General features: G+C 61.4%; 1 protein-coding gene across 1 annotated transcript; it reads left to right on the top strand.

Moving 5' to 3' along the window:
• Positions 1 to 827: 827 nt before the first annotated feature.
• FAM53A (family with sequence similarity 53 member A) lies at positions 828 to 24,898 on the top strand. The gene is made up of 5 exons (XM_082837879.1): positions 828 to 1,485; positions 11,028 to 11,275; positions 14,246 to 14,300; positions 15,550 to 16,259; positions 24,188 to 24,898. The coding sequence occupies exons 2-5, from the start codon at positions 11,198 to 11,200 to the stop codon at positions 24,479 to 24,481; spliced, it is 1,137 nt and encodes a 378-aa protein (XP_082694005.1). The 5' UTR covers positions 828 to 1,485; positions 11,028 to 11,197; the 3' UTR covers positions 24,482 to 24,898.
• The last annotated feature ends 286 nt before the right edge of the window (positions 24,899 to 25,184 follow it).

Here is a 25,184-nt window from a genome sequence, read left to right as displayed (position 1 = left end):
GAGACCGGAGAAGGCAAGAGACTTGCTCGAGGTCACACAGCGGGTCATAGGCAGGGCGCGGTGGGCGGCGAGGCCGAACCAGGGCTCCGGGCCGTACGGTATGGGGAGTGGGGACCCCGAACGGCCGGGCCGCCGGCGGGGCCGAGCCCTTCGCGCCGGGCAGGCCACTCGCCCCTGCGCCGAGCGTGCCCTCCCGCTGCCTTAGGTCGCCGTCGCCGCCCGCCTTCGCCTTCCTGGACACTGGCTCACGCCCACCCCCCGCAGGCGCGCAGGTACGTGTGTGGGTGTGGCCCCGACCCCGGGGCCAGCACGGCGCACGCGCCGTTCGCCCGCCCGTCGCGGAAACAAGCCCCGGCATGCGCAGGCCCAGCCCCCTCGGCTGAAACCCCGCCCCACCAGTCACGCCCCTTCCGCCGTAAGTCCCCGCCCACCCGCCGACCGAGGTACCGCCCCCACGACATAGGCCCCGCCTCTCATGCGCTCGGAGCAGCGCGGCTGTGGGAAGGCGAGTGCCTGCCAGCTGATGGGCGGGGCGGCGGCGCGGGGCGGTGCCTGTGTCGTGGGGGCGGGGCGCCGGCCGCGGTCCTGTTGCTTCTGAGGCGCGACGTCCTTTGAGGGAGGAGCGCGGCCTGAGGGCCGGCGCCTCCCTCGTTCAGCCCGCCCGGCCGAGCTCAGGTGCAGGGCCCGGCGTGGCCCGCGAGAACCCGGGGCGTGCGTGCGCGCACCCGGGGCCGTGCGTGCGCCCGCCCGCGCGGGGCCGCGCGTGAACTTGGGCCAGAGGGTGCCCGCTCCTGTCAGCGCGCTCAGCCCGGCCCGCGCGGCCCGATGCTTTTCCACTCGCGTCGGTGCCGAGCGTTTTCGCCGCTGCACACGGAGAGCGCGGCGGGCGGGTCGCTGAGGGCGCGGGGACCCGGGGGCTCGCGACCTGGGGTTGGGACTCCTGCCGCGCGCACCACCCCCGGACCGGCCCGGGCCCCGGGCCCCCCACTCCCCGGTCCCCCTGCACCCCAAGACCCTGCCCACCTCGGGGCCCCCTGCGCGCCCCAAGAGCCCCGGGCCCCGGGCCCCCTGCGCCCCGAGAGCTCCGCGCACCCCGGGACCCCCGCGCGCCCCGAGAATCCCTGGCCTTGGGACTCCTGCGCCCCGGAATCCCTGCTCCCCAAGAGCCCCGCGCCCCGGGACCCCCGCGCGCCCCGAGAGCCTGCGCACCCGGGGCCCCGTACACTCTACGCGCCCTTTGGCTGTAAGGGGCCCTGCCTGGGGCGCGCTGCCACTTGCTGAACCGACTTTGGGTGTCGCCTTTGCGAGCTGTCGTCGTTCCGGTACCGAGACGCGCGGCCTGAGCGGTTCCCGAGACTCATGTGCCTGTCATCTTGCAGCGAGAGAGAAGCAGGAAGCTGGACGTGATAAGCTGTGCGTCAAGGGAGCCCAAAGGTGGACCCGCACGACGGGGGAGACCAGACCCTCCCCGGCGAACTGTGGAAGGTGATTGCAAGTGGATTCCGAAGCTGCTTTCTCTGCATAGACGAGGGTTGAGTCTCTCAGACTTTTCCTGGGAGTGGAGAGAGGTGCGTTAGGTAGACAGAGTGTTTTTCTTTATTTCTGCTTTATTTTCCCTTTACTCCAAGTACAGCCGCAGATCTGAAGTGTTATGTCTGTGCTAAATTGACTCCAGTTGTTTGCATTTGGTCACGGGCTACCTGTACTTGACTCTAAGCTTCCACAACTTTACAATTCTTTTTAACTCAAGCACTCACTACTTAATTGAGTATATGATGACGTCTCTGTATTGAGACCTTTTCTAGATAGGTTAGTTCGACTTCAAGAATGGCTTCAGTTTCACAATATTTAAGAAATTTAACTTGAGCTTATAGGTTCTGCTTCTTCATCTCACTGTCTTATCAAAGCAGGTCCGGACAGGGAAGCGCAGCCTTAGCAGTCTGATGGTAGAAGGCCGGGAAACAGTTTGATTTTGAAGTTCTGGAATATTACCCCCCAGTTGAAATTGAGATAGCAGTTGGTTAGGAACAGTGGCTTTTCTTTAAACTGGTCTCCTCCCATGGTTCACTGTCCAGAGAACCATTAGACCTTGGTTAAGGATCACGGGTGGGTGGCACGTGTGGTGTAAAGGGTGTTTGCTCTTTGGGTGGATCCCTACATTTTTTTGACTTACTTTGGATTTGGGGAGAGGAGAGGCGTTCTTGTAGCTGCTGGGAATGTGTAATGGAGAGGCTGCCAACGTTATTGTCTTTTTTTTCCTTTTTAAGTGGGTGCATCAGGACCTTTCCTGGTTATGGAGACATTTGCTCATGCGCACCTGGGTACACAGGGAGCAGGCACATAGGAGGCCTGTTTGTTTGCTGGTAGATAAAAGAACCAGGGCAACAGTCCGGTGTTTTTTGTTTATTTTTGCGGTACGCGGGCCTCTCACCGTTGTGGCCTCTCCCGTTGCGGAGCCCAGGCTCCGGACGCGCAGGCTCAGCGGCCATGGCTCACGGGCCCAGCCGCTCCGCGGCACGTGGGATCCTCCTGGACCGGGGCACGAACCTGTGTCCCCTGCATCGGCAGGTGGACTCTCAACCACTGCACCACCAGGGAAGCCCCAGTCTGGTGTTTTTTACAGGTGCATTGCAGACATTCAAAAACAACTTTTTTTTTTTAAAGCAAATTAAAATTTTTATGTAAACCCTTTTGGCTTTTTCTGCTGTAATATTTTTGAAAGGCACGTGGACTTTGACAGTCTTTTAAGCGTTTGTTATAAAGTGGTCGTAATTTAACACGTGTGCCGGGGAACCAGCACTTTCATGCGCGTTCCTTAATTTGATTCCTTGCAGCCTCATGATCTGGCTGGTTCTTTCCCAGAGAGGTGACGTCACGGACCTGGTAGAGCCCAGCTCGAAGCAGGCCCGCCGGGGTCTGACCCTGGGTCTTCTGTCCAGCCGATCAGAGCCCACCCTACATCCTTTCTCAGAACCAACTTTCTGGGTGTGGTGTCTCTTCTGCAGCGTGGTGCACTCTGCACGCACTAGCAGGGAGGTAACGGTCATAGTCTCCTTTTTATTGATATCATGTGAGTTTCTTCTCCTTGTTGCCTTGCAAAGGTCACAGTTCAAACATGGTTTCCGGGCAACTTTAAACTAAAACTCCTGTTGTCTAAACCCTCCAGTTGTGTATTTTAATATTAGCAAGATGTTGGTTAGTTAGGATAGGTGATTTCTGTCTTCTTTTCTTGTTTTGTTTTGAAGTCTTTTCGAAAAGACTTCGGTGGCCTTGCGCACAGTTTTTCAGTGGCACTGACACAGGGCTGTCTTTGCCTCAGACTTTCCCAGGGGTCATGAGTGTGGCACCGAATGTGCCCTGTTAGGGAAGGCACCGAACCCCTGACGTGGAGTCGTACCCCAGACCCCACCAACTGAAAATCATCGGGCGTTTGCGGCGGCTGCAGTAACTTTTCCCTTGTGGCCTGTGTGCAGCGTGGGGACATGGCCACTCCCCTTTCCTTCCCAGCCTCCATGTGATGCAGGAGTGGGGACCGTGACTGGCTCCAGCAGCTCGAGGGGGACGCTTGGCTCCCTTCGCTTTGCTAAGTGTCACTGCTTTGGTTACTATGACAGCACAACAAATTCACTCCAAAACTGGTGGCTTCCAACAGCAAGGCTCATTTATTACTGCTCAGGGTCTCAGGGCCCGGAATTTGGAGGAGCTTGGCTGGCCGGGCGCTGGGGCTGAGCGTCCCTTCGGGGGACATCCTGGCTCCGGGGCTGGGAAGATGTGGGGAGTGGGGTGGCTGGCCTCTCCGTCACTGTGATTGCCCCGTGCGTGGTGCCTTCAGCGTGTGTCCCTAAAGGCACCAGGCCTCTGTAGCGCCCGGAGATCACCTCGCCTCTGTCCGATCGAGGGGCACCTCAGCTCCACCTTCTCCTGGGGGGCGCTGAGACCAGCACACAAACGGTGCTAGTTAATAACTCATGTCCAGTCAGCTTCCAAGTTTTGTTCGAGTGTTCTTGGTGAGAAAATGAAAGAAAATCTCTGAGAAGCTGGAGATGGTGCCGCTGTGCCGGCCTCGAGCTTGTGACTGCACGACGCGCCTGGAACTGGGGACACGCTGCTGGGTCTGCGGCGCCGGGGGCCCCGTGCTGTCTTTTCTGTGAAAACCCCGGAACCGATGCTTTTGGGTCTAAAGTGGCCTGGCTCTGGCCTCCCCGCGCTCTGGCACCACTGACTGAGCAGGTCCTGGAAACTTTTCTCCCCGTTTCGTGCTTCAGGAGCTGGCGGGGGAGCTGGAGCAGCCTGTCCAGAGCCCAGGCTCGGGCCCGGGGTCTGGGGTGCAGCCAGGGCTGGGTCCGGCTTGAGGGCTGGAGGGAGGCTGCATTTCCAGTGGCCCTGTCCCCCCGCCCCCAGCCCGGGCTGCTGGCGTCTGCAGCCTGCTGTCCACGCGGATCCACCTGTTCCTCCCCGAGTACCGGGTGGCCCTCGATGGAGATGCCGTGCAGGCCCCTCCCAGCGTGAAAGGGGAGCAGGGTGATGGGCACAGGGGACACCTCCGGCCTGAAGCTGAGTCCAGCTGAGCAGAGTTGGCTGAGGGAACCGAGACACTATAGCAGGGACAGGACGAAGAAACTGTTAGGAGGAGAGCCCTGTGCTGGGTCAGAGCCTCATAGATGAGCACACACGGAGGCTCACGGCGCTCAGAGGCGCGCCGGGGCCCTCGGGTTAAACAGGGGAGCAGAAATAAACATGTCACTGGAAGGCGTGGAAGATGAGGTGTTGGCCATTGTGGAAACAGATCGACAGCAACAAAAACGAGACAGAGACGGACGATCAGGGAGGGCCAGCCCAGGAGCGCAATGCAGAGCACCGGCTGTCCCTGAAACAGACCAGGGGCAGGGGGGACGGGAGGGGCTCGGCAGTGACGCTGTCGAACCTCCGAGGCCCCAGTGGCTTGGGTTCCTGGTTAAGAAGACCCTGCTCAAGGCCCTGTGTATGTTTCCCGGCCCTGGGAGACAGAAGAGTCAGAAAGTCCGGCAGGCATCCAGGGAGGAGAGAAGGGGCGCGGACATGACACGCCTGCCAGGCACCCTGCTCAGGAAGCCACAAGGTGAGGGTGAGGCCCAGGGCCCAGCTGGCCAGCGCCACTCCGGCCTGAGCAGAGGCCGGGGGTCCAGGAACGCACGGCCTAACGGCTGTCCTGACATCTTTGACCAAATGAAGCTTGCTTGCCGAGTTGATAATTCTTTGGGGGAGTCTGAGGGAAGAGTTTGTATCGGGCAGAAACTTTGTGTAGGAGCAAAAGGAGGCAATTATTGTTAACCTGAGGAAACGGGCTCCCTGTGTGGCTCAGCTGGGGATGCTGTTTACAATGACAGAGTGATGTCGGCGATGACTTACGGAAGTGTTGGTGGGCCGCACTGGGAGGCTGGGAGGCGGGGGGGGCAGGGAGTTGGTGTGGGGACGTGCTGGCAAGACCTCAGCCCTGATGCTCCCCAAGTCAGAGACAACCAAGGACAGCTGTGCGCATGCACCGTCCAGCATGGACTCGGGGCACGAGTGCAGAGCTGCGGGGAAGTGCCCTGGCAGAGGCACTGCTGGTGCCCGTCCTCTGCGTTACAGAAACGCAGCAGTGTTGGCTTTTAAACCTATGCGTTGCCGTGATACGATAGACGTGGCTTGTTGTAGGCTGAATTGTGTTGAAATCCTAAACCCCGGTGCCTTGGAACTAGGATTGTTGCATGTAATTAGTTAAGGTGAACTCATGCTGGAGGAGGGTGGCCCCTAATCCAAAACGACTGGTGTCCTTATAATAAGGGGGGTTTTGGACACAGACACAGTGAGAGTGAGGCTGCCACAGGCCAAGGAGCTACCAGGAGCCGGGGCAGAGCCCGGAACAGACTCTTCCCCGGCGCCTTCAGGGGGAGCACAGCCTCCAGAGTCGGGAGACAGTAAGTGTCTGTTGCTTAAGCCCCCAGCGTGTGGCCGCCCTCAGACACTCATACATGGCTTTACAAATGCTGTCTGACTCTATGTCAATAAACTGAAATGAAAAGAACAGAAAAGCAGAGCCACTTTGGCGCACTTGTGGAGGGTGGAGTCCAGAGGATGAGATGGGCCAGAGCGGCCAGCCGAGAGGCCCTCAGAGTCTGGGTCGGGCCACGCGCGGGGCCGCCCGTTGGGCACTTACTGTGTGCGTGACACCCCTGGGCCTGGAGGGTGCCTGTGTGGGGACGTGAGGGGCCAGGAGGCCCAGAGTGAGGATTTTGGCCTCTGTCCCGCAGCCACGCAGGGTGTTTCTGGTGGTTGGAGCCCTGTGGCTACTTCTTGTTGGGGCCAGCTGAGGGCTGCTGAGTGGACGGGAAGGGACAGCTTTGCTGCTGCGGCCGCCCAGGCTCACAGGGGTGGGCAGGGAGAGGAGCCCTGGGAGGTGGGCAGCCGGGTCACTGGTTTGCTTGTGAAGAAGGACCAGCGCCTTTGGAGGGAGGACAGCGGCTTTGAATTTCTCGCGGTAGGAGAAGTGGCGAGGCGTCCACAATCGGGCCTCCTCTGCGGCGGGTCCGCCTGACACGGGAGGAGACTGTCCCCTGGCCAGGGGATGCTCCAGTGTGTGTGCGCGGGGTCTTGGAGCTTCTGAACTGGGGCTGTGGGTGGAGTCAAAGGTCACCTGTGCTTCCAGGGGTGCCGAGGAGCCCTGGCCACACGTCTGCCTCAGTCGTCCTAGGGCTTGTGGGACGGAGCCTCTGTTCCCCGGCCCTCAGCGCCCGGCCGGCAGGGCCGGTTAGTTCTCTCACGTCTGGCGTCTGCGTCCACCTGGGCCCCCAGGGTCCTGGGTTTGTCCCTCTGTCCTGGTACCTCCTGCTCAGATTTCAGTGTTGGCTCCATCGTCCTCCCAACAGGCCGCCCTGCCATGGATGGGGTCCTGCTCGCCTCCTTCTAGCACCTGCCACCAGCTGGCATTGTTCCCAAGGCGAGCTTGCCTCCCTCAGGGCCAGGACGCTGTCCTGAGCTGCTCCAGCCCCGGCTCATCATGCTGACCGTTGAGCAGGGACGTGCAGGGCATTATGCATTGTGCCCGTGAGGTTCCATCCTGATTGTTTGATTTCTTATAAGGGGAACTGGCTTGGCCTTGAGGGTTGACACAGTGTGTCCTTCCAAAAGGTCTGCTCAAGTCCTGACCCCAGGACCTTTACATTAAGATGTAAATTAAGATGTAGTCATACTGGGGACTTCCCTGGTGGCGCAGTGGTTAAGAATCCGCCTGCCAATGCAGGGGACCCAGGCTCGAGCCCTGGTCCAGGAGGATCCCACATGCTGCGGAGCCACTAAGCCCATGTGCCTCAACTACTGAGCCTGCACTCTGGAGGCCGTGAGCCACAACTACTGAAGCCCGGGCACCTAGAGCCCGCGCACCACAACGGAGAGTAGCCCCCACTCACCACAGCTAGAGAAACCCTGAGCGCAGCAAAGAAGACCCGACACGGCCAAAAATAAATAAATATTTTTAAAAAAGGAAAAAAAAAAGATGTAGTCATGCTGGATTAGGGTGGACCTCAACCCAATCACTGGTGTCCTGATAAGAAGAGATACAGAGATACAGGACACACAGGAGAGGCTGCCTGAGGATGGAGGCGGAGGTGGGTGTGATGCCGACACAACCAAGGATGCCAAGGACCGCTGGCCACCACCAGAGGCTGGGAGGGAGACAGGGAGCGGATCCCCCCTTGGGGGCCCCAGGAGGAGCCAACCCTGCCGACACCTCGACTTCTGGCTTTGGGTCTCAGAACCCGGAGGAAGTAGGTTTCTGCTGTCCTAAGCCCCCCGTTTTCGGTTCTTCGTGGGGGCAGCTCCGGGGAGCTGGGATTTGAATCTGCATATTAACAACTGTGAATGGCACGCGTTCCTTCCCCAAGACGAAAATGAAAACGTTACCCAGGACGGTCGTTCTCCTCTGCCCGGTGCTCAGCCCCCACCCCCAGCCCCGGGCGGGCAGCTGGGCGTCCCCACTGGGCGTCTCTTGCTTTGTCCGCAGCTGCTGCGCCCTGCGCGCACTGGCCCGCAGCAGCCAGGAGCCGTGTTTGCACTGACACTGTTTTGTTGCCTTTCTTGCACATCTGCAGTGGTGGCGGAGGACCATTCCACGTGGAAGCTGGCCGTGCCCCCTGTGGGCCGCGTGGCTCCTGGCGTCCGTGTCGGACGTGGCGCAGCGCGAGGGTCGGATCGGGACCCGAGGTGCTGGCTCTGACCGCTGTGCTGATGCAGATGTCAGGCGTTGTCCCCTGGAGCCCTTTTTCTGACCCAGGACCTCGTGTCCTCCCAGGGTCGTCAGCAGGGCAGGACCCCCTCGTGTGCGTCTCTCCCGGCCCTGACACTGCTGATCGCTGCCCGTCACTTCGCACAGTTCACCTCATTTGGGTTTGTCTGACTTTTCCTCACAGCTAAATCCAGCTTCTGTGTTTCTGACAGGAATCCTGTGTCCCATGCTGTCACTGTGCCCTGGAACAGGCTGTGCTCACCTTGGCCTCTGGCTTTCGCGGTGACCTCCAGGCTCCTGTGCTGTGCGGTCCACGATGGAGTGCCTTGCAGGAAGACCCTTTGGGGCCCCGTGAGGCCTCCAGGCTTCTGTGCTGTGTGGTCCACGACGGAGAGCCTTGCAGGGAGACCCTTGGGGACCCCGTGAGGCCTCCAGGCTTCTGTGCTGTGCTATTCACGACAGAGAGCCTTTCAGGGAGACCCTTTGGGGCCCTGTGAGGCCTCCAGGCGCCTGTGCTGTGCGGTCCACGATGGAGCACCTTGCAGGGAGACCCTTGGGGCCCCGTGATACCCTGCCTCTCCTCGTGCTTCCACCCACTGGCTTTAGCTTCAGCGATGATTCTTGCCTGGAACTTTATGCGGTGCTTTTCAGGTGGTCATTTAAAAGACATTCCGTCCTTCCATCTACATGTCTTAGTTGGCATTCTACCAAAAGGAAGAGCTTCCCCCTCCCCAATTTCCTTACCTTTTCAATTATTATTTATTTATTTTTTTTGCAGTACCCGGGCCTCTCACTGTTGTGGCCTCTCCCTTTGCGGAGCACAGGCTCCGGACGCGCAGGCTCAGCGGCCATGGCTCACGGAACCAGCCGCTCCGCGGCATGTGGGATCTTCCCGGACTGGGGCACGAACCCGCGTCCCCTGCATCGGCAGGCGGACTCTCAACCACTGCGCCACCAGGGAAGCCCACCTTTTCAATTATTTATTTCAGCGTGGATTTGTGCATCTTATTTTTTCTGTGGAGTATAGTCCACTTGCCTCGTTCGCTTCGCAGCTGCCCTGGGGGCCCTGTCACCACTCTCTGCTCCTGTCCTGATGCTCTGGCACCTGGAGATGCCCCAGCCTCCTCTGGTCGTTTCCCTGCCCCAGCCCTGGACATCAGCCATCTCTCCAAGGACCGTGGGGCCTGTTTTTAAAGTACTAGTTGTTTTATTATTTTTTTCAAATTTTGCCGTGGCTGCTGTTACCTTTCTAGGGTTTTGTGTGCCGTGTGCCACGAAGAGGGTTTGACAGGAGGGTCTGAGAGACCCCCGAGCGGTCGGCTCAGGGCAGAGGGCAGAGGAGGACGCTGCCCCCTTGCCGTCTGTCAGAGGGCAGTGCCGTGGGCGTCGGGGGGTTGCAGCAAGGGAGGCTGATCTGTCACGTGTCGGGATGAGGGGCCCTCGTAAAGCCCCTCTCCTGTGAGGGATTTCTGAGTGGGGCCCAGGTGGCTTTGTGGGGAGCGGCAGGGAGAGCTGTTCTGTGGCTTGGCTGGTCCTGCCCAGGGACTGGGGGCTGGCGGTGGGCGTGTGGTGTGGCCAGCTCTGATCCGGTTCCCGGGTTCGCAATGCATTGAAGCAGAACCACTGCCAGTGCAGAGCTGCCCCCTGGGGAACTGCTGGCCCTGACCCTCCTGTCTGGGCCTTGGGGTCCCCGGCTGTGCTGGAAGAGATGGCCATCTCTACTTAGGACAGGGGGAGCCCAGGGGTGCTGTCAGCGCCAAGCATGCTGGGTGCTGAAGACCCCGTGGACGGGCTTCAGGCTGAGGGGCACAGACGTGGGCGCTGTGGATGGAGAGCAGCTCTCCTGGCCTAGAACCAGTCCTGGGTGTGGATGGGGCCTCTGGTCGGGGCGAGCTCACGGCCTCTGGGAGGCAGTTAGGAGCCGGGCTCTGAAGATTATGGAGGTTCCATCACTGCTGTCGTGTTTAATTCCCAACAGCTCTTTTAGTTTTCTCTGAACGTTCCCTTCTAGCGATCTTACTGTGTAGATACGGCGCCTTCTCGCTCGGAAGCTCTCGTCCTCTGGCGTCATCTGTTTTCTCCAGCTGCTGGGGTCTTCCTGTCTGTCGCCTCTGTCTGTGGCTTCCTGGGCTGGGGGCCCTCAGCAGCTGCTCACGGGCGGCAGCGGGCCACTGAGAAGGGGGTGCCTGCGTGGCGGGCGGGTGGCCGGCCCTCTCCTGTCGGCGTCTGCGGGGAGCCGGGTCCTCCGAGCGTCCCCCCGGGCCGCCGCCAGCTGGGTCTGCTGCCAACTCTGCACCCCCGCCCCCCTCCCAGGAGGGAACCCCAGTTGGGGGTGGGGCTCTCACTGGCCAGGTGGGGCGGAGGGGTGTCTAACTGCTGCGGTCAGTGGTCAGCGGTGACTGGTCAGCGGCCAGGTGGGTCCGGCCGTTCACGGCCAGCTCGATTCTGGGGTCTCGCTGCCGCTGGCTGAGGACTAGGTTTCCAGCAGCTTCTCGAGTCCGAAGCGTGGCGGTCGCGCCTCCTCCCGTCTGGCGCCTGTGTTTGGAGCAGGGGTGGGGAGGCCTCCCTCGCCGGCTCTCATGCGTGTCCACCTGCCATCCTTCACCCAGACCGCTGCTTTTATTACATTTTCCAGGAGAGAGCTCGTGTGGTAGTTTTCACGCGGGAGGGTCTTTGTTAGGCAGCGAGATCAGAATATTCACACACGCAGTCCTGGCGGGTGACAGAGTCATTAGCTGAATGGCTTTGCCTGTAATCCTTATGATGGTTTGTTTCTCTTTGCCAGAAACAGGCACGAGGCTCTGAAGAACCCTCGGGAATGGATCGCTCGTCTTTAAAATGGAAACGTACCCTTGAGGGTTAGCTCAGAGCCAGCAGCGGCCCGGGCCTCCCGAAGCCTGATGTTCCAGAACCCCAGGGCCTGTCGGCGCGGACAGAGGGCACGGGCCCCAGACCATGGTCACCCTCATCACTGAGAAGCTGCAGAACCAGAGCCTGGATGACCTTGCCCGCAAGAGCTACGATGCCGGCCCGGTGAGCTGCCCGGCCCGTGTTGGGGGCCGCTGCCTGGGCTGGGCCCCAGCTGGGGGAGAGGATGGGGGGAGGTGAGGAGGGAGGGGGCAGTGTCCCAGGGAGGCTGCGGCGCCTTCGCAGCCCCCAGAGCCCGTCAGCGTCGTGATGGTGGGTCCTCAGCCTCGTTAAAAACAAACTTGGAAAGCCTAAGCTACACATAGACGCGTACGGTCCTGGGCGCTGAGTGGGCAAACGTCCACCCTGGTCGGCAGCCGGGCCCGCCAGACGCTGCCCGTGCCTTCGGGCGCCGCCCCTCCTGAGAGCTCCTCTTGAATTGTGTCTCTGTGGGTTAGCTCTGCCCGAGGTGGAGCCGATTTCTAGGGCCGTGTTGCCGTGTCCTTCAGCTCACACCCTGCCTGGTTAAACTGGAGGTCCGGAGGGAGGCGGCGGAGCATCCGCACCTGTCTGGTGTTGGGGGCCGTGCCTGAGCGTCTCCCCGGGCGGGCGCTCAGCGCCATTGTGTCGCCCGCACCCAGCCCTTGGCCTGTTGTCGCCGGTGGTGTCCTGCAGGGAAGGGGGCACGCGAGCGGGTTTCGCTGTAGAGAGAGCATGACAAGAGAAGCCCCACTTATAACTCTTCCCGTTGTGACACATCATTTCACCTTGTGTGACTTCCCCACACGTCCTTCTGTACAGGATGCACGTGTGTGGGAAATAATGCCTTTCTGTACCAGTGGGCGTTTCACTGAGCTCCTGGTGAGGCTTGCTGACGTGTCCGTGGGGTTCCTGTGCTATGGGTGCATAGACGTGGCTTAGAGCACCTGCTCTAACATTCACTTAAAAAAAAAAAAGAGGAGGGAATTCCCTGGTGGCCTAGTGGTTGGAATTGGGCGCTTTGACTGCCCCAGGGCCTCGGTTCAGGGAACTGAGATCCTGCTAGCTGCGCAGCCAGAAAAAAAAAAGAAAATAAGAGTGTAATTTACATAGCGAAAGACACAATTCAGTGTATCTTTCTGAGCAAGAGAGTCCCCGTCATCTCTATCACTGTTTGATTTTGGGCTCGGGGCGCCCCAGAGAGCAGGGCAGCTGTTCTCGATGCTGGGGTCGAGGCGAAGCAGATGATGTGCTGGGGACAAGTAGAGTGGGGAGGGGCGTTGGGAGTTGACACAGGGCTGGAATTCGGTGGAGCAGAGGCTGTGGGCGGCGAGCCAGCTGGAGCCTGGGCCGGACGCGGGAGTGAGAGGGTAGCAGGGCCCACAGGCCCCAGAGCTTGGTGGGGACGCAAGCCCTGTGGGGACAGGAGCCGGTGGGGACACGAGCCTGGTGGGGACAGGTGCTTGGCGTCCGTTCTCAGTGAGGGCCAGGGCCGGAGCAGAGGCCATGACTCGGGTCAGGGGAGCAGGCCCCCTCTGCTGCAGGGCTGTGCTGGGGGCCTGGGAAGGGTGCTAGGTGGAGGAGTGAGGGGGGGTGCCAGGTCAGGGAGGGTCAGCGTGTGCTGGCCCCCGTGGACGTAGCCTCAGCGTGCTGTGTGTGTCCTCCAGCACGTCCGGCTGTGCAGGTATAGTTGGGTTGGCAGAGAGCTCAGCTTTTAAAGCCTTGAGTTTAAAAAATACTTTTTTATTGAGGTGTACGTTTCATCTAGTGAAATGCGCAGATGGGGTTTGGTGTGGATTGGGTGGGTTTTCCAGTCGTGTGCGCGGTAACCTTGTCACTGTCACTGCAAACCTCTCCACCGCCCCGGGAGGTGCCCTGTGGCCCCACGTGGCTTTGCTGTCCCAGAAGTGCCGGCATGCAGCGTGTACTCCTGGAGACTGGCTTCTCCACTCAAGGCGAATGAGCGCCCCTGGGTTCACTGTGTGGACGGCGCATCAGGAGCTGTTCCTTTACTCTGTTGAATGGTCCGCGTCTCCTGTTGCCAGACACTTGGGATGTGTCCACGACTGGCTGTTAAGAATGACACCACTGACTGCGTTTGCGTGTAGGCCTCTTGTGGAAGTCTGTTCCCACTGTGTTAAGCGAAGGCCTGCCCAGAGGCCCGTCAGCGCCCCAGCCGTGCCGTCTCCCTGGCCGGGAATGGTGGCATCTGCTCACGACTCTGACCGCGTGTCCCTGATGACCAGTGAGACCAGGGCCATTTCCTGTACTTACTGGGTGTTTGTATGTCCTTTTTGCTGTCTTTTTGCTCGTCTTTCTTTTGGGTTGTGTGCGTTTTTCTCACTGGTTTGTAGGAACTCTTTGTATATTCTGGATACAAGTCTTCTCTTGGATGTGTGTCTTGCCAATATTTTCTCCTATCCCATGGTTTGCCTTGTCACTTTCTTTCTTTTTTTAAAAAACTTTTATTTACTTTTGGCTGCGTTGGGTCTCATTGCTGCATGTGGGCTTTCTCTAGTTGCGGCGAGCAGGGGCTGCTCTTCGTTGTAGTGCGTGGGCTTCTCATTGCGGTGGCTTCTCTTGTTGGGGTGCACAGGCTCTAGGCGCACAGGCTTCAGTAGTTGCAGCATGCAGGCTCAGTAGTTGTGGCACATGGGCCCTAGAGCGCACGAGCTTCAGTAGTTGCGGCGCATGGGCTCTAGTGCATGCGGGCTTCAGTAGTTGTGGCTCACGGGCTTTAGAGCGCAGGCTCAGTAGTTGCGGCACACAGGCTTAGTTGCTGCGTGGCATGTGGGATCTTTCTGGACCAGGGATTGAACCCGTGTCCCCTGCATTGGCAGGCGGATTCTTAACCACTGCGCCACCAGGGAAGTCCGCTTGTGGCCCTCTATGTCCTTTACTTAACTGAATAATTGTGAGGCTTTTAAAAATCCTGATTAAGAAAAGAAATGTATTCGGGGCCCATGTTTTTCTTTTTAGTCACCAAGAAAGACAGTGTTGGGGACAAACAAGTTTATTGCAGGGATAAAAACACAGGCCTGCTTCTTGAGTTGGAACTCTTTCTGAATCCGCACGTGTAAACCCGCAGCACTGAAACTTCTTTCTCTTCACTTTCAGTATTCTGCCCAGAAACTGAACACCAGTGGCCACTCGTTCCCTTCTGAGACCGACGGTAAGTATTTAAAAGCCCCAGCGGGTCTTTCTGGGCTGCTGTGGGCCAGGACCCCGTGAGCAGGGCCGGACGGGGAGGCTGACACGGAGCGCGAGGCCCCTGCTGCGCCCCCTCCTCTGCTGGCCTCTCCCTCCTCTGGGCAGCGGTGCGGGTTGGAGAGCTTCCTTTCTGGAAGCGGCCTGGCAGTGCAGACCTGAAAGGCCCGCCCGGTGGGGTCTTGTGGCCACCAGGGAAAGGACGGGGGTCCGGCGGTACGCACGGCCTGTGCCGCAGCGCTGGTGTGGCGCACACCCGGCCAGTGGTGGGAGCCGGGGTTGTGCGTGCCTGGAGGGCCTGGGTCTGCGGGACCCCTTCCCTGCACCGCACGCCCCTGCCACGTGTGCCCTGTGGTCTGAATGGGCCTAGGAGGCTTGGCCGCCCGAGCGTAAGTCTGTTTGCGTGAGTGTGAGTGTGGGCGCCGTGGCCCCTGTGACGAACCGTGGCTGGTGTCCGTGGTCGCAGTGAGGTGCTAGTGGTGCGACTTCAGGCCGGACAGTCCAAGTGGCATCCAGGTCTTCCCCTGCGGCCCTGCTCACCTCCACGGGGACGCTGTGCTCGGCTCCCTCCGGGCTGCTCAGGTGCAGCTGTCTCGGGTGGTATGGGCCCGCACGTGGCCCTGGGCACCGTCTCCGTCCCACACAGGGCCAGTCCTGGCTCGGAGCCCCTTGGGCTTCCTGTAGGCCGCGGAGCCAGCCCTGCCGTCCTTTCTGACTGACTGTGCGTCCTCGTGGCCCGGGGTCGCCCAGGGCCTTTGCCTGTGCCTCTCCCAGCGGCGGGTCCCGGCCTCCATGCCAAGGCCCCTCGGCTGGGGGTGACCGCAGAGCAGCTGGGCTGGAGGGGCTGCTAGCCGCCCCCGGGCCAGGTCATCAGGGCTCTGGGCTCCCCCAGCCCTGGCCCCACTCCCCTGGCTGCCCCCGTGCCCAGGTATGCTGCCTGCGTGAGCCCATCTGTGTCGAGCTGCTGACCCCTGTACGCTCAGCCTCTCGAGTGACCCTTATGCCCCCGTCTGATGACGAGGAAGCTGGGTCTGTGGTGTCAGGTTCCCCGTGCCCCTAGGCATCCCCACCGTGGTGTGAGCTGCGACTGTGCAGGGCAGGGGCGGGGAGGAGGGGCATCCCACGAGCAGGGCTGGGCCCACCCTGGGGCCAGGTAGGGCTGAGGGCGCGGGGGGCGTGCGCCCCTCACCCGTCTCTCCTTCATGTTTCCCCAGAAGACAAGCACTCCTGGAAGGTCGTCGGTGGAGGACAGCCCGTTGGAAGCCAGGGGGCCACGGGCCCTGCCATCCCCTTCCCTCCTGGCCCCTGCAGCCCGAGCGCCAGCCTGGGTGCGGTCAGTGCCAGGGACCTCAGGGACGGCGCAGGGCCGCCTTCAGCGCCACCCACCAAGCGACACTGCCGCTCCCTGTCGGAGCCCGACGAGCTGGCGCGCTGCCGGTCCCCGTGGCGCCCCGGTGGCTCCAGAGTCTGGGCTCCTGTCTCCAAGCGGCGGTGCCACAGTGGCGGGAGCGCCACGCTGCAGGCCGGGAGCGCCTGGTCGCCGGGCCGAGCCCTCCCCGCTGCCAGCTCCGCCTCACCCCCCGCGCCCCGGCCGGCCTCGGCTTTGGCCAGCAGCGGCCTCCTGGCCCTGGGCCCGGCTCGGCAACCCGCCGGACCTCGCTGGCCCTCGCCGCGCCGCCGCCTGTCCCTGTCACAGGAGCACCTGTTGCCAGTGGACGCGGCCCCACCCTCAGCGGGCAGCACGCCCGCGTCCACGCCCGCGTCCACGCCCGCGTCCACGCCCGAGCTGGGCCGCCGCCGGGGCCTGCTCCGCTGCCGCTCTCAGCCATGTGTGCGCGCGGGCGGGAAGGGCCAGCGGAAGCGCAGGCGTGAGGAGGATGCCCGCTGGCCGCGCCCGGCCCTGGACTTCCTGAAAATGACGCGGGTGAGGCTCCCTCTTGCGTCCAGTGCAGGCGCCCCCTCCATGGGGCGGGGCGCTTATGGGGGGATCCGCCCCCACGCGGGCCTGGGCTGCCCTTTGCAGGGTGGAGACAGGAGCCGTTGGTCAGGGCGTCGAGGCTGAGCGGGCGCTGTCCGCCACCAAGCCTTTCCTTGCCGTCCTTCGCGGAGCCTGCCACCAATGATGCCTCTGGAGAAGGTGTTGTTCAGAGTTTGGGTTGTGAACCAGCTTGAAGATTCTGGTGTCCGGGGTCACCGCCTGCCCCTCCCATGCTGTTTTCTGATCGCGGGCAGTTCAGAGCAGAGTTAAAGGAAAGAGCTGGTTTCCAGAGGTCTGACCTGTGCGTCGAGGCTGAGCGGGCGCTGTCCGCCACCAAGCCTTTCCTTGCCGTCCTTTGCGGAGCCTGCCACCAATGATGCCTCTGGAGAAGGTGTTGTTCAGAGTTTGGGTTGTGAACCAGCTTGAAGATTCTGGTGTCCGGGGTCACCGCCTGCCCCTCCCATGCTGTTTTCTGATCGCAGGCAGTTCAGAGCAGAGTTAAAGGAAAGAGCCGGTTTCCAGAGGTCTGACCTGTGCATCTTTGCAGGGGGATGGCAGGACCTTCTGGGGGTGCTGAGGAGCAAGGACGGGGCTCTGGCGTGAGAAAAGGGAGAGGACGGCCTGCCAGGCCCCCTCATCACAGAGGCGGCTGTGCCTGGGGTCCTGGCGGGGGCACAGGAGCCCGCAGGGTGGGACTGAGGTCTCCGTGGTCCACAGAACCCAGGTGGGATCCAGGCTGCACGATGCCGTCTACACCCACTCTCGACCTCACTGTCAGCTTTACCTTTCCTGACTGGTGGGTTTTCTGGAAGGTTCTTCCCAGTGGTGGGGAGGGAGCTCCCAACCCACACTTGCTGGCTGTGAAGTTTCCGCGGGGAGCTGGGGTTTAGGAAGGGGGTGTTCCGAGCTTTGCCACGTGCCGCGGAGGAAAGCTGGCCGTGAGCCCGATATGCACCCCCCAGCTCCGAGTACTGCAGCGTCTGTGGGCCCCGAAGGGGCAGGACTGTGGGGACGTTCCCACCAGGGACTCCAGAGTAGGCAGGGGGAGCAGAGCAGGGGGAGCCCTCACTGCTGGGTGGGCGTGCCAACCCCTCAGACCAGGGAGGGGCAGGGATAGGGTGAGGAGGAGGGTGTCAGGACCACTGACCACAGATGTGTGTGGACCCAGCCTGGCAACTCTTGGGTTGCTGAGTTCTGGGCCAAGCATGGTCGTGATCGCCTTGTGATGGAGAGGCTGCCGTGCAGGGCAGCTGGTGGGGGAGCAGAGAGGAGACGGGAGCTGGGGTGTGGGCAGGACAGGGACAAGCCTGGGTAGGGCAGAGGCTCCTCCTGTTACGGGCGCGTGGCTGTGGTCCTAGAGCTAGCTCCCCTGCGCCCCTACCACGCAATTCCCGGGCCCAGCAGTCTCGTCCTGTGTCCCCTTCCTTCTCCAGCCATCCTGCCCCAGGCTCCTGGCAACCTCTCTCGTACTCATCGGTGTCTGCCTCTCCTTCAACCCTCATGTCCCCAGCAGAGCCATCTCTGAAATGAATGCATAAGATAGTGTATCAGTCATCTGTTGCCTCGTAACAAACAGCCCACATCTAGCAGCGTAAACAGCACACGTCTGTGCTATGTTCTTGTGGGTTGGGCACCCAGGAGCGGCTCAGCTGGCCAGTTCTGCTCAGGGACTCCCCGAGGTCACGGCCATGCTGTCGGCCAGGGCTGTGGGCACCTAAGTCTGGACTGGGGCTGGGGGAGCCACCTCCCCGCTCCCTCACGTGGCGGAGGTTTGGTGGGATTGCTGGAAAGCCATCTGGGCCTGGGGTGGATGTGGATTTAAACAGACCCGCACCCACTTTCTCCAGTCAGGATCTAGTAGGGTTTTCTGTTTCTTCAGTTTGTTTTGAGTATTTCTGGGGACTTGTCTGTTACAGTTAAGGTTTCAGTTTTGGGTACAAAGTTGCCCATTGTACTTCTCAGGCCTTTAAAATTTGTAGTCTGTACTTTTTTATCTTTAATGTGAATGATGAAGTGTGTGTGGCTAGGAACATTGCAAACAGATCATAACGGCCACCTGTTGAAAAGCATCTGGTGAAGAACCTTCCCCCCGTGCCAGTTCTGATGCCCATTTTGAGGCGTGGGGTCAGTTCCGGGCTGGGTGCAGAGGTCAGTGCCCAAGCGGGCCCCTCAGCCGGTCGGCAGCCCCTCCGTCCCTCACCAGACGACGTGACTGTGACCTGTGTGGACTCACACCGCCTCTGAAACTGAATGCCTGGGTTTTCCCACCACACACCTGCTGTTCTCTGCAGACACCAGCCGAGTGTCCAACAACTCACTTCACTTCTGAGATGAACTACCTGGGGTTAGTGCAGACCCTGCAGGTCAACACTCAGCCCCACAAGACGGCCCCACTTCAGGCACCAGCCCCAAGTCCAGGGCCTCCTGTACCTATAAATAGGGGGCTCCCACGACCCCTCCTCAGGGTCCATCATTTGCTATAATGGCTCACAGAACTCGGGAAAGCACCTTATTTACGACACCCGTTTATCATAAAGGCTTCAACACAGGAACTGCCAGATGGAAGGGATGCGTAGGGCAAGGCATAGGGAGGGCGCAGAACCTCCACACCCTCTCCAGGTGCACCACGCTCCCAGCACCTTGACGAGCTCACCTAGGAACCCCACCGTTGAGGGGATTTTATGGAGGTTTCGTTGCATTGGTGTGATTGATTAAGCCATTGGCCACTGGTGATTAACTGGGTCCCTGGAGGTGGAGGTGGGGTGGGCTGAAAGTCCGACCCTGGAATCCCAGGCTTGGTTCCGCTGGTGACCAGCCCCCAACCTGAGGCTGCTGCGGGGTCGAGTCGTGTTGGCGTGAACTCGGGTGTGGTTGGAAGGGGCTCCCCCGCCCCCGTCACTCAGGGAACCCCGAGGAGTTTAGAGCTCTGAGCCAAGCACCCGCACGAAGACCAAGTATGTTCTGTACTCCATCACGATGTTACAGCGTACCTAGAAAGCGCGATTATTTCAAACGTCAGGGGAGTGAGGTGACAGTGGCCAAGCGGTCACGGGGTCTGAGTGGCGAGGTTCGGGCCTCCCTGCGTTTGGGGTGTGGGGCCTGTAGGGCGGCAGGCCCGCTGCGGCGCGCTGCGCGGGGAGCGAGCTGAGAGTGTCGTGGGTGTTTCCTGCGGGGCTGCAAGCGGGAGGGCCAAGCACCGTCTGCAGGAGTGACTTGAGTCCCTGGTCCCGGTCCCTCCCTTGGGCTGGCCGCGGCGGTCACTGGGCTCTGCGGGCGGCTGGGGCATAGAGGACCCGCCGTCACCAGGCGTCCCCTCCGCGCAGGGCGTCGCCTCGGGGAAATGCCCGTCGCTCAGCCTGGACACCTGGCGAATTCTGTCCGTTTGTACCTGGAGACCCCCAGGTTTCCTGTCCCTTAGTCCGTCTCCCTTCCACGAGGCTTCCTAGGCGCGGGAGGAGCCCCGAGAGGTCAGAGTGCACAGGCCCCTGGACACAGCGCTGGGGCTCCACGCTGTCCAAGGCCGGCTCCCACCCGGGCCTGCCGCCCGCAGCTGCCCGGAGCCGCCAGGCCTGGGAGCTTGTTGGTCAGCTGGTTCCCACTGCTTTCTCTCAGAAGCAGCCTCTTGGTTCTTGTCCTTATTTTTGTGTCATGCACACAGTGCCTTAGAGATTGTGGCCGGAATGTGGGCGTGGGGAGGGCCCCCCACGAGGCCAGGGCGCTGATGTGCCTCCCCAGTGGCCACAGGGGCGGCCGGGCCCTGACTCCCAAGTCTTGTGTGGATGTCACTGGGCCGGTGAGAGGGCGGGGGGCCCGGCACCGAGAGGTCAGGCAGTCGCGGCCTTTTCATGGCCTCCTGGACTGAGGGGGGCAGAGGGTGAGCAGGTGGGGCTGGGGGCCTCACCCTGGCCGTCCGTCCACCAGCCCAGGGTGGGGGAGGGCACCATGGGAGGGTCCGGCAGAGGCGGGGAAGACCCGGGGCGGTGGTGGTTGACCTGCAGCGTCTGTATTTGTGAGGCTAGTTCCCTGTCCACGTGTTTCAAGTTCGTTTTCTGAGCAGCTCGTGTCTGCCTTTCATTTCGTCCTTTTTATTCGTGCTTTAGTTTCCCCCAAGTTGAATAAACAGACCGTGTCATGGTAGATGTACTCTGTCTAGTCTGCTTTAACCTGTTCGCTTCTCCCGATCGACTGTCGCGTGAGCGTATTGCTTTAGACGGACGTGGAAGGTGATGCATGTAAAAACCGCGCGTGGCGGGTACACCCATCTCTCTTGCGGAGGGGACGCTGTGACCGCTGTGGGTGGCACTGTGGGTGGAGGTGTGCCCAGCGGTCTCGGGGCCACGCTCTCTCCCCTCTTCTGAGAAGGTCAGTGCCGGGGTCAGGCGAGGTGCCAGACACGCAGGGCCCAGGGCACGAGGCATGAGAGAGGCTGTGTTCGTAAGGCCCCCGTGCCCTGTCGCTGAGGTCACCACGGGGCTCTCGCTGGTGAAATGAGGGTCCCCGGGCACTGCAGGCCGCCCAGCAGGAGACACCGCGGTGGTACCATCCTGGCTGTGCGACCTGGTGACAGCCCCCCCGGCCGGTGTCTGGGCCTCCAGAGAGACCCAGAGACAGGTGGCCGTCCACTGCAGAGTGGACTCGCCAACCCCGAGACCCAGGGGTCAGCCTTCCTTGTCACCATCTCTTTCGCGCACGGCTTCTTGAGGAAGGAGGGGGGTGGCATGGATTCAGAGGCCTTGCACGTCCTCTCCCGTTGCCCAGGACCGGCCTCTTCACACTCCAGACGCTGCCCTCAGCTTCCGGGCCCCGCACCATCCCGTCTGGTCCTGGTTCCCCAGTCTCCTCTCTGTCCTCCAAGCACTTCGTGAGGACAGACCTCGTGTGTCTGTGTGTGTCGGTTGTGCCGGGTCCTTGGGGGTCAGTCGGGTGCAGGGGGCCCCCGCATTGCTGGGGAGATGATTTCGGGGCGTGATATTCTTCAGTCTGCCTTCTGGGGCCCCCGGCCTCAGAGGGTGGGTCTCCTGACTGGTCCCCTCTTTCCCTTTGCCGGTTCGCAGATGGAGGATCTTATCCCTGGGTGTTGGGGGTCTGGTTTTGGGGACGTTTTCTTTGTCTTGCATCGCCTGTTTCCTCCAAACTGCTTCCTCTTTTGGGTTGTCCTCACTGCTGCCTTACGTAGAAGATGCTGTCCCCAGGTGTTTGGTAACGTTGGGACGCCTGCCTGCGTTTAAGACGGGGACCCAAAGGCCGATCGGCGGCCCCATGTGCCTGGGTGTGGCCCTTCGGCCGTGAGCTTTTTGTGGGGTGCTGGGACCCCCCAAGTCTTCACCCCCAGTTCCACAGAGAGGCCTCTTCCAGTGCTGCCTGGGGAGGCTGGGAGTCCAGACGGGGTGCCGACCCTCAGGCGGCCCCCATTTCCGCATGTGTCCTGCTCGTGGTGGACGCCCCCGTCCCCCCAGTCCTGTGGTGTCCATCGGGCCGGCCTCCGCCCGTGGCGGGTGAGGAGGGCCTTGGCTCGGCCGGGTCGGCCGCGGTGCGTGTCCAGGTTCCTCTCCTCGGCTGGAGCCCAGGCTGGACACGCGCCTGGGTGCTGGGCTCCAGGGGCTCCGGGCAGCCGGAGGCTCCCGCCTGGGCTGTGGCCGTGGCCTGTGGGCAGGGCCAGCTCTGGTCTGGAGCATGGACGCTGGGCTGTGCTTCCAGGAAGAGACCTGACGAGCCTGCGGCTGGGCCGGGCTGGCCGTTTGCTGGCAGGATGGTGTCTGTTCTTGCAGAAGCTCGCGACTCAGTCTCACGGGGCCTCTTCGCTCCAGCCGCGGAGGGTTGAGCGCGAGCTCTTGCCCGCGTCAGTTGGGTGGTCTGTGGTGGGCGCATCCCCCAGGCTGTTTTGCACACAAGGAGAAAGACCCTCTAAAACTGAGGGCCCCTGATTCAGAACTCAAAGTTTTGACCTTTGATTGTTTTTGTAAAATAAATTTATTTATTTATTTATTTATGTTTAGCTGCGTTGGGTCTTCGTTGCTGCGCGCGGCGAGTTGCGGCGAGCAGACCCTACTCTTCGTTGCGGTGCACAGGCTTTTCATTGCGGGGGCTTCTCTTGTTGCGGAGCATGGGCTCTAGGTGTGCGGGCTTCAGTAGTTGTAGCACGTGAGCTCAGTAGTTGTGGCGCATGGGCTTAGTTGCCCCACCGCCTGTGGAATCTTCCTGGACCAGGGATCGAACCTGTGTCCTCTGCATTGGCAGGCGGTTTCCTAACCGCTGTGCCACCAGGCAAGTCCTGACCTTTGATTTTGAAAAGATATTTTCTGTTCATCTGCTTAGATGCAGGTCACCGTCAGACCAGAGCAGGCCCGTCCGGCAGCGAGGGTCACACGTGTCAGGTCAGGCCCGGCCGTCTGGAGCTTTGTGACGCCCCTGTTGGGCTCTTCAGTGCGGAGAGTCAGTGGCTTCGAGCTGTGCGTGGCCTGAGCCGGGAGTGTCCAGAGCTGCCGCATTCACGCTTGAGCCGCGGTTGTGGTCGTAGGCGGGCCTCCGTCCTGGCCACCGAGAGGACCTGTGGGCCGTGGTCCTCCCGCCAGCTGTCAGGTTACTACCGTCTGGGTAGGGCTTCGACTTCCGTGCTGTGAATCAAAAGGAGAATTTTGTAGGTGGAGATGTGAGGAAGGACACGTCGGCTTCTGCTGCTGTGGGTGCAGGGCTGGGCCCGCCGTGCTGTGGGATCTGCGTACGAAAGTGACCTTGACTGTGGCGTCCACCTTGATTGGAATGAAGAAGAAATTATCTCACGCGTCCTCATTTTGTGACCAGGGCTTGTGGCCAGTTGTCAGATCTTCAGGGACTTGACTCTTCAGTGTTACTTCTTGGCGGCCCACTCTTTCCAGTAGGACAACAGCCGAAACAAGGCTGTTGGTCTGGTGGAGCTGAGTGGCACCCCCGAAAGCGCTGGTTCCAGAGGGAGCTGCGTGTGTGGTTCTGGGGGGCCTGTTCCAGGGAGACGTGTGTCCAGGAGCCTGACCGCGGGAGGCCTGGGGGCACCCTCGCCCCGTGGCCGCCACCCCCACACGCACGTGGCCATGTCGGATTCTGCCAATGCCCTGAGAAGCCCCAAAACACGTGGTGACGTGTCTGCGGGGCAGGGTGGGCAGCCCAGGGGTGACGCCTGGACGCGCCGTGGGCAGCACGTGGCGCTGCACGAAGCTGCGGGACCAGGAGTTCAGGGAGGGACCGGGGGCAGCGGCAGACCATCGGCAGAGCGGCTCTCAGCCGGGCGCTCTGGGCCGGCCGTCCGGGGGCGCGGGGTGGGGAGACGCCCGCCAGGCTGGAGGGGGTGGAGGCTCAGGGGAGGCCCCCTGTGGAGGGTGTGCGTCTCAGGCGTTCTAAGGTGAGGACAGTTGCGGCGTGTCGGTGTTGAAAGCAGAACCATTGGAAGAGGGAGGGCTGAGGGGAGAGGAAGGTGGGCACCGGGGGTGGCTGTGGGGCTCGCCTGGCAGGAGCTGGGGGCCCTGGCGGGGGTCCCCCGAGGCAGGCTGTGGAGGCGGGCGCCGGCTGGGCTGACGAGCGGGGCCGTTGTTGCGCGAGGACCCCGGACCTCCGGCCAGTCCTTCCGCAGGTATTTGATGGGATCGTGGACACACCTCCGGCCTCGAGTCCCCGGGCCCTTGTCCCCCATGCGCCAGGTCTCAGTGGGGCCATGGCCCTGGGCAAGGCAGGAGCGCGGGCAGGCAGGGCTCTGAGAAAGTGGCCCCGAGGGTGGGAGGGCATGTGGCGGGGCCCAGGGGACCGAGGACGCCTTCTGTGACCTCGGGGACCCCTCGTGGTGGGATGCCACCTCCCCTGTGGCCTCCTGGAGATGCTTCAAGCCCGTGTCTTTTCTGTTGCAGACGTTAAAAAATTCAAAAAGCCTTTGCTCCCTCGATTATGAAGACGAGGATGAGGAAGACGCCCAAGTGAAGACAGCCGTGTCCTCCCCGTGCGACCCGCACGGCCCCATGAGCACCGCTGCGCCCAGCCCCGGCGACGCCGGCCCCAGCCCGGGGGTCTGGCGGGGGTGGGTGGCCGGTGAGGGCGAGGGCGGGAGTGGCGGGGACCCAAGTGACTGGGACAGCGCTGGGGAGGAGGGCATCTTCCCCCTGGGCCGCGGCGAGCTGGACCTGGAGCAGATCGAGAACAACTGACCGGCAGGCGGGGGAGCCCCGGCTCTTCCCCGCGAACGCGCTGTTTTGAACTCGAGGTGTCGCTTTGATCCAGTCTTTCCTAAAGAAATGTTCTGCGTTTTTACGGCGTTTACGGTTCCGAGAAAGCGTCTCTATTTTGAAGTGAATTTTCGTGAGGGCATTCTGTTCACAGGGTCTGTGCACAGACCCTGGGGTGGGTTTGGTGAAACGCCTGCTGTGAAGGGCACTGCGCGTGGTTCAGCTGCTCGGAAACACCAGGTGCGTGGCCGGCCCCTCTGTGGACGCGGTCGTCGTGTGCCGGGCTGTTTGGAGCAGGGCCGCGTCGCTGAGGACTTGGAACGGGCCGTGAGGACGTGGTCCTGGCAGCCCTGCTCTGTCACTTCAATAAAAGGCATTCATTTGCTTTGCGGTGTGGCTTCTGCCGCTCGCTTTCCTCCCCAGGTCACGTAGGCCTGGCTGGCCTCGCGTCTCTTTTTGTTCATTCTAACAATAAAATCATAGGCTTTCTACCAAACACGTTGATCTAAGGAACTTTGGGTAAGAGGAAGAATTTGCGATAGCGAAAGGAGACGTTTATAATCTTTGGAGAAATATTCTTGCTTTTCTTTCCTGAGAAAATGGTCGTGGGGCCCAGTTGTTAACTGGAAGCGCCTTCTGAACTGGTTTGGGCTTAGCTGGGGGCCGGGCAAGGCTGGGAAGCGTG

Source organism: Leucopleurus acutus, assembly GCF_964270905.1.
Source record: "Leucopleurus acutus genome assembly, chromosome: 4".
Lineage (NCBI taxonomy): Eukaryota > Metazoa > Chordata > Mammalia > Artiodactyla > Delphinidae > Leucopleurus > Leucopleurus acutus.
The sequence above is the reverse complement of the archived record's forward strand: the minus strand, read 5'-3'. Positions and strand labels throughout refer to the sequence as shown.

Excerpts from the sequence above, each read along its gene's own strand:
- FAM53A (XM_082837879.1), top strand. The coding sequence starts at position 11,198 with ATGGTCACCCTCATCACTGAGAAGCTGCAGAACCAGAGCCTGGATGAC. Across the intron at positions 14,301-15,549 it reads GTTCCCTTCTGAGACCGACG|AAGACAAGCACTCCTGGAAG; the intron begins GTAAGTATTTAA and ends ATGTTTCCCCAG. Across the intron at positions 16,260-24,187 it reads ACTTCCTGAAAATGACGCGG|ACGTTAAAAAATTCAAAAAG; the intron begins GTGAGGCTCCCT and ends TTTCTGTTGCAG.